Source organism: Diachasmimorpha longicaudata, chromosome 7 (assembly GCF_034640455.1).
Source record: "Diachasmimorpha longicaudata isolate KC_UGA_2023 chromosome 7, iyDiaLong2, whole genome shotgun sequence".
In the NCBI taxonomy this organism is placed as follows: Eukaryota; Metazoa; Arthropoda; class Insecta; order Hymenoptera; family Braconidae; genus Diachasmimorpha; species Diachasmimorpha longicaudata.
The window spans coordinates 8342882-8356943 of record NC_087231.1 but is presented as its reverse complement, the minus strand read 5'-3'; the positions used below and the strand labels follow the sequence as shown (position 1 = coordinate 8356943).

At 39.2% G+C, this 14062-nt stretch overlaps 2 protein-coding genes across 3 annotated transcripts; one reads left to right on the top strand and one right to left on the bottom strand.

Moving 5' to 3' along the window:
* The first annotated feature begins 378 nt into the window (after window positions 1–378).
* Ttm50 (tiny tim 50) lies at window positions 379–10417 on the top strand. 2 transcript variants are annotated; one of them, XM_064125039.1, is made up of 5 exons: window positions 379–693; window positions 8992–9338; window positions 9412–9531; window positions 9617–9724; window positions 9848–10417. In XM_064125039.1, exons 2-5 carry the CDS (start codon window positions 9153–9155, stop codon window positions 10301–10303), a joined length of 870 nt encoding a protein of 289 aa, XP_063981109.1. In that variant the 5' UTR covers window positions 379–693; window positions 8992–9152; the 3' UTR covers window positions 10304–10417. The 2 variants fall into 2 exon arrangements, with proteins under 2 accessions (XP_063981109.1, XP_063981108.1); XM_064125038.1 differs by lacking the exon at window positions 379–693 and adding an exon at window positions 8693–8897.
* A 91-nt stretch (window positions 10418–10508) lies between these two features.
* LOC135164567 (uncharacterized) lies at window positions 10509–13909 on the bottom strand. Its single transcript, XM_064125035.1, has 5 exons — window positions 13261–13909; window positions 13022–13123; window positions 12406–12943; window positions 12154–12283; window positions 10509–12039 (listed from the first exon to the last, which is right to left on the bottom strand). The coding sequence occupies exons 1-5, from the start codon at window positions 13517–13519 to the stop codon at window positions 10816–10818; spliced, it is 2253 nt and encodes a 750-aa protein (XP_063981105.1). The 5' UTR covers window positions 13520–13909; the 3' UTR covers window positions 10509–10815.
* Window positions 13910–14062: the final 153 nt, after the last annotated feature.

Sequence of the window (14062 nt, the reverse complement as noted above, 5' to 3'; positions counted from 1 at the left end):
TTTGTGGGGATCTATCGAGTCTGAGTTTCGTCCGGTTTTCGATGAGTTCGATATTTTACTCGGAATAGCTGGTGCTTGGTTTCAGTGATTTTCTGCAACTGAGAGGAATTAATCAGAGAAATCAATGAAAGTAAACGGACCATTGACTTCTACTACTTGTTATTTCCAAGGGGAGCTGAATAGTTGGGGCTTTGAGTCTGAGCGAGATATCGTGTCATTCAGTAGCCGAAGAGAAATATTCAATAAAATTACGTGAAAGGTTCGTAATTTCCAGGTGAGAACAAAGGTGCGATAAAAATTACGGGGGAAACTGCAAAAAGTATGGAATGCTCTGTAAAAATTACGTAACTCACTGCAGATTATTTACGAAGGGTTTTCAGATCTTTATTCTCGCTTCCAAATTATGGAACGTCCATGTAATATTTATTGATGTTTTTCTCCCTCGGTGAAATGGAGTATTCTGTTCGCAATGACAGTAACCGGGAAAATTGTTGAACAATTAGAGAAATTACGAGTCAGAGAGGAGCGATTAACTAATCTCAGCGGCAGTAACTGCCACTGTCTTGCATATGTATGGGATTCACAAAGAGAGTTGTAGAGAGAGGACGAGGGAGTGAACAACACTAAAGGGGAGATGCCGCGCGCAACACAGTGGAACGCGGAAATGGCGCTTCATCAGCTAATGGTATTCAGGTCAGTATGAATGTCGTTCTTGGATTAGAAGTGTTGCTAACGAGGCAACGTCTTGGCATGACACAAGTGCACCCAGCGTGTACCACACGGCGCTTCCCGTCTGGACTCCTTACCATTTAGCTGACTACCGCTTAATCTCCCTGTGTTCGGTAAAGGGAGAGACTCTACCCGAACGTTGTATGACTAGAACACTCTTGTAATTTGCATTTTTAACGTCTTCGGCATTGCCAAGTGGCTATTGGCCTATCGTGCTGATACTACATGAAGAATCTGGGACTAGAGACTGCTGGGGAATTTTAAATTTTAAATGCAGGGAGGATGCTTTGAGTTATGGGCTAATAATTGTCATAAATATTTGCATTTTTGTGGAAAAATGAGAGGGCGGCCAGAAGAGTTGTTGTGTCTGCGAAGATAATTATTCGTGAATTATTGCTAATCAATTGTTATGTTTTTTTACCACATTTCTCTTAATAACTGCAGATGAGCGTAATTTTAACGGCGGAAAGCATTTACTCAGTTTTGAAGAGAGCATTCTCACAGTGTGAATTTTTATTTAACCTGAAATTAGCATCCTCGGCAAACCACTCAAGTGGTTATTTTTTTACAATTTAATTCACTTAAAAAGAATCAGAGATTATCTTGAACACGACAATCGTCGTCATGCTCGAGACATAGGGTTAATCTCTCCCAAGTGCTTCTGTACGTTGTTGGGGGTTGTTCTTAGCGGCCAGGCAAACGACGTTATCGCGATTGTACCCAGTGAAATTGCGGTGAGGAGGGGAAAGCAGGGAAAAATAAAAGAAACATGAAATAAAAAGTAAACAGAAGAAAAAAAAAAGGAAATGTCAGGTATCCTGGCATTTCAACAGACTTCAGTTTGATACCGGATTGCGCGAATGAGTCGAGTCGTTTCTCGATGGTCTAATTAGTCAACTTAAAACTCACTTAATTAGCGAAAAAGATAGTGCATCTAATTGTACGTACTTGTACGTAGCTTTTGCCTTCATTACTGAAGTGCTATTTCGATTCAATCGTGTGCCCTTGCCTTCCACCCCCTCATCCAGTGCATACAACAGGAGCGAAAGTATTTCCACGAAATTTTATTTACCTTCCGAAACATTGATGTAAAAGATTGCTGTATTCGTGTGTGAGAGAGGAGGAGTTTGAGCATGATCGTGACCCCACTAAATTGAATTCATTATAATTCTTCATTCTACCGTATGTTTGAAAATAAAATGGTGGTGTTCGTAAGAATGAGCGACGGGGAAAAAAAAATTCTATCTCCCCCTTAAAATCAGTGAAATCATTCAATCATGCAGACTCCCGAGAAATGCAAAAAATAATGATAAATGCCCGTGTATTTTTTTCCCCCCTTCGAATGTCTTAATTACACCAAAAATATCTGTCTCTACGTCTTCCCATACTCTATACTGTATGAACACCGTTAAGCGTAAATTGGTGTACCAAGTGTAAAGGCTGCGACGTTATGAACGTGCTTGAATGAAGCACCGTGAGCGGGTTCAACGGATCTTTTAACTAAAAAGCATCAAGCTCACTTTCCCTGTGACACGTCAGACTGAAGGGGAACGGTTAGACAGGGCTTCGTGCGCATCACCAAAGGACTCAAGACACCGTGAAGTACGGTTGGGAAGATACGAAAACGATTTTGCTTCTGGGCCGATGGCACCTACCAACGATTTTCCCTCTGTCACACTGGATGCTAAAGTTGAATTCATCCAGAAGGCAATGTCACCATCTGCCTCCGTCATTAATACTGCACCCACCATTCTGTACATGTGCGATAAATGAGAAATATCAGCTGACGAGGAAGAAAAGTGCGGCAACAAAGTGGAATTTGATAAATATTTGCAGTGCAAGAGACGATTTGACGATTGTCTCGTGTATAAATTTTACTTGACTTAATATTTTATTTATTAAAATTTAACCATTGGTAATGTTTATAGTTTTAATCGAAGTAGGCAGTGAATGTTATTACCTTAAGTATCGTGGAATAAATATTTTCCGTAGTTGACGATAAATTGAAGTTAATGAGGAAACATCTGAGGGAGACACGAACATGAACTGTAACTACACTATAAGATAATAAGTGATATGAAACGGCAATTGTTCGATAAGGTCTGACCAACGACCATACACGGAGAAAAAAACTGTAATAAAAACCAACAGAAAAAAAAATCCTCAATTAATTGAGCACTAGATGATTAATTTCAGGTTTTATTTTCATTCTGTCTAATCTTGGCCCTCGCAGTTGCTTCCCCAGACCGCCTCGTAGGCGTGGGATTTTCTTGTCAAATAGAATTGAGTGAATTAATTAATACCGAAAAAGCAGACTGTCATGTTCACGGCTCCTTTTTTCCTACACGAAGGTGCTAACATCTATTAAATCTTAATACTAATCAAAATTAATTCATGCCTCGGACGGCGCAAAGGCGGTGTTAGCCATCTGAAATTAATGTGTCAAGGGAGTTGAAGTCACACTAGCCACTATTGCGGAATAGCCTAGAGGGATAAACTGGATCAAGTATTACACACATCCACAACGTGTCCGATAATGGCAGTCCGTAACTTTGAACGTATTCATGGGGCAATGAGCCTTTTCTATTCCACCCGAAACCATCCCCCTACAAGGTTATAGACAGGATAGACTCGAGGGAGAATGCTGTCAGCGGAGACTATAGTTTTTGAAAGGAAGAATTAAATTCCTCATTTTTTTATTAATTAAATTTTTATCATTGCAGGAAGTCAAACGAATAAATTATCATTCTTCAGCGTAGTCTAGGTTATTGAAGAGTGAATTCTAGAACCATTAAATTTAAATCTATTTAACGTATCCCCTGGTGCAGCTGCAAAAAGACCCGTATTGTACCCAGAATACTCTGGTGCTACCCACCATTGGCCTATTTTAGTTCACCCCCTACCTCCCACCAGAATAACTTCAGAAAATGTGGTAGAATTACCCAAAAACCAATTTTCAATAAAAATCATCCTACCGTTCTATGAAATTCTATCAGGAATTATCGTCGCTCCATTTCCCTGCTGAACTTTACAATTAACATGTGATGATTAATTTTCATTCCAGGTTAGAGCAATTTTATCCCGCCAAAAATAATAATTCCGGTCAAATGTAAAATACAAAATTATCAAACTGGAATTATAAAATTTATTATGCATCAGAATAAAATGTCTCTGACCCAAATAGAAAATAAATCATCCATCATACATTCATTTTCATAAAATTTCGAAATAAAAATGCCAAGGCGATGACTCTTGATGCATATTTATAGAACGGTGCGATAATTTTTATAAAAAAATTCCCAGGTGTAGAATGCCTTGTCCTCATCAAAATTATTCTTTCCAACTGCACATTATCGACGCATTGTTCTAAATTAATGCGTGCCCACGTACCCACCAAGCAACCTCCAAAAATTTTCATCCATCAATCTCCAACTACCCACCCAGGGCCGATAAAATATCAAAAATATTTGATCTATATAACCAAAGACTCCTTCTCCATCCCAGTACGGTTCATCTAACTTGATAAATGGAGGAGTATGTAGAGCGTTACGCAAATGAATCATACATGATATCGATGGGTTTGAACGTACATTATTCATGCCACTTCAGCCGGCTCTCCCTTCTATTATTCCACGTCTTTTTTTTCACGAATAAAGCTCTTAATGTCTCATTATAAATTGATGAAATCGAACCAGTCTAGATGAATTGAGTTATCATTCGTTTGGAGAAAGAAAAAAAGAAAGGTCGCCCTGAATTCCAAGAACGTGTGTGCGATGGGCAAGCACTCCCTCGTTACTCCTCTTTCATATATATTCAACGTTACGTTTTCCCTCTTTTTTTCCACTCTCACCTCACTCTCTTTTATCTCACGCCAAAACGGTAATTACCCAAAATTAAGGCTGAAAACGTTCTGCCACGGAGGTGAAGGAAGCGGAGTGGCTTCTTACCTTCAAGTGCCTCTTGTCCATGTACATCCGACACTGCAAAATCCGAGTACATATATACACATAAACAGGTGTATGTACTCTGTCACCATGTGGGGAAGCCTTTTCCGATGGTCGCATTAATGATTAACAGTTGGCTTTCACATGCAGATGCTGAAAACCCGGGGAGAAATATTTATCGAATTATTTTATTCGAGGCAATCAATAAATTGAACTAATTGCCAGAAGAGCAATGTCCGGGGACAAGAAATTCCTGTCATAACTCTCAGACTTGACATGGGAATGAAAATATCTCATCTCGGTTTATTAAATGAAAAAAAAAGTAAAAAATTCTGGCGCCCGCGGAAATTATCATAAGTTCAACAGTTTTCGAGATAGTAGAACTGTCACATAATTCAGGGGCGACTTTGCACGGCAAAAAGACTCATAAAAAAATCATAAGCGGCTGTATCCTGGATACAGAAGTTCGACTTAACGTGGACACGTCTGGGTTGTTATTCATGCGCGGATGTCGACGAATCCGTGTCTTGTGAACTGAATTAAATTTTACAGAAAATGTACAAACGTTCCAGGGAATCCGAGGCGATCTCCTCCCTTTCTGGTGGATTTTTTCGCATTCTGTAATTTTTCCATGAATCACCTGTCAAAAATGACGCTATTAAATTTTCTGCGTTGATTTCGTAATCAGCGAGTCACCAGAGTACAAAATCTATTTTTTAATCTACAGATGTAAGATAATTTGACCCCCGGGAATTTTAATAATAGTAATTTACTCGATTGATGGTATGTCCTCGGATTTTATTGTTTTCGGATATTTCGTCACGAATATTTCGCCGCGGAATCGATACTTTGCCCGCTGATAATACAGCCTGTCGCCACTGTTTGTCCCTTAATTATAGTGGAACACTGGAATGTGTTTCCGAAATTTTTCCACTAAAATTCCTGTCTCTGCCTCTTTCCGTGCTTTTCGGCTTCTCTTTTATTATTACTGGCTTTCCGTAATGAACTCTAAACTCAGCAATAAAGGTAACGTAAAACCAGCCCCCCTTGTCTGGTCTGATTTGCCATATTTTTTTCTCCTTCATCGAGTTGTACAACGTCGGTGCGGTTTCACTCTTGTGTGTCATTCATTATTCGCGAGTGTGGAGGGTTGAGGTAGAGTGAAAGAGGCTAAATGGAGGAATATCCAACTGGGCTAGTACATGCACTGGTTATATACTCTAATTCTATCCCTCTCAACGGGCAAAAGACCGTTCACTGTCGCTAGCATTCAACTGGGGACGAAGCACCACCCGTCACGACTCTCTTTTTCTTCCCACTATATGTCGTTTTATATTTCTTTAACATTGGAGTCCTCGCGCTCGCGCTCGCTCGTAAACACGCGGGACATTTAATTTGCGCGTTACGACCAAGTGGTTTCCCCGTGGTGAGAAAGAGAGACCATTCTCAGTTGTACACCCCCTCCGAAAGACCAGGGAAGAAAACTCCATCTTTCTTTTACTCTGTGAATGCTCGTAAAGGTGAACAGCGTCCACAGGTATATGCATTTCTTTTTATTTTTATCCGTAGTTTTGCTCTTTTTTTTTCCCTGTTATTCAGCAGTGAGACCGCAAAATAGCCAAGCGAGTGGTGCCCCCGTGAGATAACCGCAACACTCAGAAATATCGTTAAACTCATGCGAGCACCAAAATTGCTTTGCAGATTATATTTCAAGCGCAAGCACTCTTCTATTCGTCACGTCGTTTGCCGGAATAATTCATCATTGCGGTTATCCACGTTGGTGGGATATTTACAGTGTTACAAATTTGATGGAACCACAAAGTTTTTAATGAATAAGTGAACAGCACTTCTTTTTCATACTGTCGGAAAAAATGAAATTTCAGGGACAGTTGATTAATCATTTTCAGATGAATACACTGATGGGGGAGATAATTTTTTTAGCAGGTGGACCATATTTACTTGGGCTAGGTCCGTGATTGGTTATGACTCGATTCTCCAAATAATTGAACAGGAGAATTTAATGAAAATTAATTTATACTGTATTTAATTCAGGAGAAAATCATGAACTTTAGATTCTGCTTGAAATGCATAATGAAATTCTTTTGCAGCAATTAAATCTCCCAGTGTACCTGATTTTTCAACAAATACCTGAGCTGATGCGCAAAGTGAATACTCTGCCAATAATGAAAAAAAAAATCAATAGAACGACGGAGCACAAATTACATTTCCACCCATTGCTCTTGCATTTTTCCATTTGTATATATGTGTGTGAATGTTTTTTTTACTGCGTGCCAGCGACACGTGACAAGCGAAATATTAGATCATCTCGCGGATAACAAAAAAAACCTATAGTTCGTAAATTTATTCCCTACCGTAATGGAATTAGCGCTCGGGCAGCGCGTTTTACACGCGATATTTCGATTATACGACCCTCTGCAACGAGCGTCCACTCACAGTGAGTTTACATGTAGAGTATGACGGGCTACATGTCGATGTATGTTATGTGTCATTTATCTTGGCCCATAAGACCCGAATAGCCGTATCTAAAAAGTTGATATTGCATTTGAAAAAAAAATGCCATTCTGTATAGCATGAATTTTTACTGGCAGCATTTCGAGAGAATTTCATGGAATCGTAACAAGTCGCCAGTGGGAATATCGAGGTAGAATGACACGATAATTAAGTGCTATCGAAAGTTTTCGGTACCAAAAAAACTTCCAACAATAAAATTGTCTGTATCTGCCGACAGATTTCAAAGTACCTGTTGTGAGAAGTGGGTTTTAAAACAATATATGTTATATACTGAATTATAATAACAATTTACCCATTCGGTCCAATAGTTCTCATGCTGATTACCAGGAAAATGTGAGAACGGTAGATTAATTTTTGTAAAAAATTTATCTCCGGGTGTTCGATTAAATCCCCCGGCTTTAATCAATACATCAAAAAATGTTTAATTAAAAAAATTTAGAATTCGTATCAATTCCGTCATTTCCACGATTTCAATCAATCAAGTTGAAATTAAACATTTCACATCTTGTTAAACGAAATAGAAATGCGATAGCTTATCAAAATATCCGGTGCTAGGGAATTCATTCAGCAGAGAATAGGAAATTAATTGAATAGAGAACTCTGGCACGGAAGCACCTATATATGTGGGCTTGTCAGGTAAAATTTCATTTCATGAATATATAACATGAAGGGGTTGAGTTAAAAAATCCCTGGACGTTGAGGGTGCCTTTGGCAGTGCAGAAATCGCCTGGTGGGTAATTTCGATTGTACATGGGGGGCCGTCGAAAACATTTACGTCCATTCGACTAATTAATTCGCGCTTGTCACGGTGAAGTTACGAAATGCAAATATCAAATGTTCAAACGAACACTGAAAAATCCGGAAATATTATCTTCACATTTTTTCAATTACTGAGAGATCAATCATAAAGTTACACACATCAGAGGGCGAATTCATATAATCTCAGTGTTCGCACTTTCCGCTGCACCTCCTACTATGTAATAAGCGTAAATAACGAGTAATTACAACACTCGGCCCTTCATTAATTGATAAAAACCGCTATTCAATTAAATCTCATAATTTTTCAATTAATTTCTCATCGAGATAATCTCCGGATGTTTTACAAAAAAATTATCAGAGAAGAATCTGAGAAAAAATTCGATGGGCAATTCTATTGACGGGCGGGAGAATATTTGGGAAATTTGAACCGAGGAGTTTTTATAAAAAATTATTTTATATTTCAATACAATAAGCTGTATAAAACAATTTAATTCTAGTGATTTTTCGAACTGACTATGTTTATTGAAGAAAAAACGCTCAGATAATATAATTTCTCGATAAAAATTTGCGAAAATTTCCTAGAACTTGCAATAAAAAATGAAAAAATTGTTTGCATCTATGCCCTATTAATAAATAATTGAATTTCGTTTTCAAATTCTTTGACGTCATCTCTGAGCTTCCCCTTTAAATGAATAGAGATACCTTCCTTACCAGCAATCCACAGTGCTGCGAACGCGACCGGAGTGCGGCTGTGCCGGTGTCGCAGAGCGTTTCAGAACTCGATCAAAATAATGGCATTTGCAACACGAAGTTTACGAATTTTTTGTAAATTATACAGTGGCAGTTGTACAGCCACTTACTCGACGCTTCGTACGCCACTTACACAAGTGAATTTTGTTCGTGCGGTACAAAAATTCAAATTTTCAACACAAAGTTAGTGAGACAATAAATTCATAACCTCAACCACGTGCGCAATACGTAAGTAATGCCCCTAATCCTCCGATTTATGTTATTTTGTATTCACTAGCTGATGCACCAAAAATTACTGGGAGTTTGACGAATATTCAGTCCTCGAGTTCGCCCAGATCACCCTTATCTCAGGGCTTCTCAGACAAAAATGACCAGAAAGACGACAACACGAGTAAGGAAGATGAGGAGGCACAAAAACAACGAGAACAATCGTGGAGGATGATGAAGTGGAGTTTCATACTGTTTGGGGCATCAATGTCCATGGCTGGTGGTGTTATCATTTACGAGTTGGCTAGACCGATTTATGATGAGAACGGAAACATCGTTGAGGATGAATTCTCAAGCCTACCATTCCCCCAGAGGGTCTGGAAGAGACTGTGCAGAGAAGTTAATTATTACACAAAGGTAATTTGCTAAATTGCTTGCAGTTTCCAGAGCATCTCTGTAGTTGCAATGCTAATTGGTTGAATTATTTCAGCTCGTTCAAGAACCTAGTAGGGAAAAATTACTCCCAGATCCACTGAAGTATCCTTACATGCAGCCCCCTTATACACTTGTTTTAGAAATGACGGATGTATTGGTTCATCCTGATTGGACAGTAAGTCTTGTCAATGATAATTGAATCGTCATGATGATGAGGACCAGCGTGATTACATAATTTTCATTTTATGTACTTTTTTTAGTATCAAACTGGATGGAGATTCAAGAAACGGCCAGGTGTAGATCATTTTCTCGAAGCTCTAGCTCCACCTAATTTTGAAATTGTAGTCTACACAGCAGAACAAGGAATGGTAAATACAACAAGTCTTGGATGGACAATGTCTTGAATTTCCCTGTTCTCTACTCTAATTTGTCTTACCAAGTTAATTGAAAATCGAGCGAATTCATTCATTCACTTATTTTTACAATTTCAGACTGTCTATCCAATTTTGGATTCCCTGGACCCCCAAGGCTGTATAATGTACAGGCTATTTCGTGACGCCACAAGATTTATTGATGGTCATCACGTGAAGGATCTAGATGCCCTCAACCGTGATCTCAGTAAAGTTATCGTCATAGACTGGAATTCCAACAACATTAAACTCCATCCAGAGAATGCTTTGAAAATCCCTCGATGGAGTGGCAACGACGACGATACGACACTCTACGATTTAGCAGCATTCTTAAAGACAATAGTTGGTTCTAATGTTGAAGACGTTAGAGAGGTGCTGAATTACTACAGACAATTTGATGATCCTCTCGCTGCATTCAGGGAAAACCAGCGCAAGTTATTGCAGCAGATGCAGGAGGATGAAAGTCACAAAGCCCAATTGGAGAGCAGTAAGGCTCTCACGTCACGTTGGTCACCCTCATTCTTGCGTTCTCATTAGGTATTACCTTCGATGAATTATATATTTAATACCAGAATCGCATTGTGGTAAATTTAATTATGTCTTTATTACGATCGTATTCGACCCATTTTATTAAAAAGCCGTTGAAATATGTGGAATGCGTTTTCTTTTTTTTTTATTTTCAAGGTTTCATTGAAACGATTCGTACATATGCTATTTTCATGTCAATAAAATTGCATTTACGTTTACGAAATCGTATGAAAGACTTTATTCAAAATTAGTTGAAACATACAAATGCTTCAATTTATCACCTACAATGAAAATATTTATGGAGACATCCATAATTTCACGAAGTACAGCAACACAAAATAATTTACAAAATAAACTGAAATTGTTCCTCTTCTTCATCTCCAATCTAATATTTTCGAACACTCGCCCTCCAATCATTTCATCAAAATCAATAAAAAAAATAATACTTTTATGTCCTTCGAGATTCATCGTGTGTCGTACTGAAACGGACCACCGACAATTTTTAAGCCAACACTTATCAACTAAAATCCGACAGTGAAATTGTTCCTTCTCTTCGCCTCCTTTCGTTTATCAAGCCTCTCCATTCGAGCGGGTCTTTGAAGAGGTACATAATCTTCATGTGCGAATGAATCCTCGATGAACTCTCCATGCTGAATATTCCCATCAACATCTTGAACGTAATTTCGAGGCTCCTGTTGCTGTGACACACTGATCAGCTCTTGACTAACCACTGGAGTCAACACACAGTCATCTCCCTCGTCTTCTAACGCCCCTTGGCTCAATAAAGGCTCTTGAGTTCCGTCCCCTGAGTATTGCAGCCAATTCAGCACTTTCTCGGTGGGCCCAGTTTGAGGCCCTTGATCCTTCTGCCCAGTGACCTCCCAAACTTCTAGGAGTGCTGGTGCGAGTCGGTCAGTGTACTGACTCAATCGTTTTATCGAATGCTTCCAACTGGGTGCGGATTCTTCCTCTTCCAACGTTTTCCTCTTCTTCCCTTCGTTGCATTTTTTTCTTCGAGGTGATCTCTCTCTATCCTTCCAAATCTTCCTCACCGGCGCCTGATACTTCAGGTCTTTATTCGTGAATGCATTGAATACTGCTTCCATGTTCGATTGGTCAGAAAGAACCAGAGGTGCAACATAATTCTGCGCCAGCATTCTTTTCTCCCAGACTTCCAACGCATAATAAGCATTTGTATTCACGTAAGAATTTTTATCCAACACCTCTTCGTAATTGAGACCTTGATAGAAAATATCACCAATAGAATTTTGGGTGAAGAAGTAAATATTCTGGGACTCGTCTTGAATCAATTGAGACCCAGCCGTGGATAATTTCAGTCTTATCCTCATCAATGGATCTAAGCATTTCCCTAGCAGTTGGCTTTCTCGCAGTGTATCGAGCACACTTGGAGGTGCATAGGGTAGGTGAAAGCTGTGAGGTTCGTCAGAGTCTTCCCAAGTATTTAATATTATTTTTACATCACCTGGCAGTTGTGTTGCTAATGTAACGACCTCCCTGCCATTGTTGAAGAGAATATTGCCCGTTATTGGGGCACTTTGGAGCTGATGGGTCCATTTCTGTCGAACGGGGTCCTCTGGATGTCTGCTGTCAAGCATTAATAGGCTCTGGTAAGTACCAACGTAGTGACATGCCTCGTTATTACTGGGTATTTCGAGGGATATCCACTCGTGATCATTCATGTAGGGCTTTGGGTGCATGGTAAGTACAGGCTTGTTTATGGAGCACTGTAAAACAGTAGAGAATAACATTTCCAGTTAATTTTATCAATAAATGACAGTGAGTAATAGTGAATAAATTTCAAGCTGGAAGAAAAATAGAGAAATTAAATGAAATTGTACCCTTGTATCCAAGTAATGGATAGATGATCTGTCAGCCAGGGTCACAATATGAGGCTTCCACTTCTGGAATTTAACACTCCTCCATTTATCCTCGACCGTTGTTTTCATCAATTCAGCCTTCAATTTCTTCCTGTTAATGGAAAATAAGATATGTCTAATATGTAATGAGATAATATGAGGTTGAAGGAAAACGAGAAAAATTATTGAAATTCAATAGAAAAGTGTTCTACGTATGCATAGAGTTATTCCTACCCCGTTTCCAAATTACGTAGTGCTATCGTCTCCTTAATATTCACAATACAGAATTCAGTCGGATCGAATGGATTGATATCGGCAGATATCAGTGGAGTCGAGGATGTATGCCTGTGCTTGCTCATCAATTTCAACTTGTCCCCTTTCTGAGTGACAGAGAAGAATTCACACGAATGTTTAGCTCTTGCCATCATCTGATAGCCCCTGTCATAAGCAGCCTGTTTCAACTCGAACACCTGACTCTCAAGCTCACATTTGGCTGCCCTTTTTAAATTCGGTCTCCAGATGGAGCTTCCGCGATAGACAAGAGGTGCACTAATCAACTCCTGCATATATGGAAATACCAGAATATTCTCGTCATTTATCTTGATGTTGGCTAGAGACCCACCATTGAAATAGTAGTTATATTTCCCGTTGAACTCAGGGTCGGGATCCATCTCCATGAGTTCGGATAGATCTGCTACGAATCTAGGGAGGACTGTCGTAGATGTCAATCCTGTGCTCTTGAATTTTATATCTTTTACACCCAAATCCAAGTCTAAAATTCAATTAATACGATCATGACTAATACTTTATGCGCCACGCAACAGTTGATTCGTAAAACGAAACGTCTTACTTATCAATTTCCGCTTGAAGTATCTACTCATGTGTTCTACATCTTCTGCGATATAAGTTTTTCTCCAAAGGAAATCTAGTCCAGGATCACCTTGACAGAGAACTAAACGAGAGAAAATGATGCTATTAATCACCTCTATTGTAATTTGGCTCCAAAAATTAATGCAACGAAGGACTGTTTCCTCAACAATATGACTAAAAATATACAAGAGAGAACATGAACGGCAATGAGATACTGACCACCCCTGGACAATCTGGCAGGAGGCAACAGAGGCTTCGGATAATCACAGTGCCATGGGAATGGCTGGCAAAGGTTCCTGGCAGTTTCCACATTCCATTCCTCGATCCATGGATTCTTATTTAAATTCAACCCGGGTGTGTCATAAGCAAAAACTGAGTGACGTTCATCGTAGAGCCAATTTTCTCCTTGGAGATAAATTAAGGCACGATCCTGAGTTTTTAAACGTTCCTTCGCACCACAATTTTTCGGTTGTGACATGATTTAATCATATAATCAGTGGCATTAACTGGTTCAACACAATATGTCATGAAATCCCGGTTGGTGAGTTCTTGTTGACACACTTCCTAAAAACGTTTCTGCTCACGTTTACTTTTAGTAAACACAACACCACCAGGATTTTGCGGCATTTTATGCACATACCCACGTGACAGAACTTGACATCAAATTCCAGTTCTAATGACTGAGTAATAAAATAAGGATGTCAAAAACCACTGCATTTAAGGACTAAATATCCCGGACTATGAAATTTTGTTAATCTTGGACGTTATCAGAAAAAAATGGATATTTTGTGACCCATAACCTCATTATTGATCGGCGAGCAGGTACAACATGGATAGAGATTATCCAAAACCCTAGTGGTTGGGTGCCACATTTGTCGGAGGAGCCGGACTTACCGACGGTGGAGCTGCTACATTGAAATGTACAAGGCGTCCCCTTATTATTCTACCGGTATCTGGATAACATTTATTAGAGGGCAAGAAAGGAAACTTTCAGGACAATGTATCGACAGTTCTTCGTGGT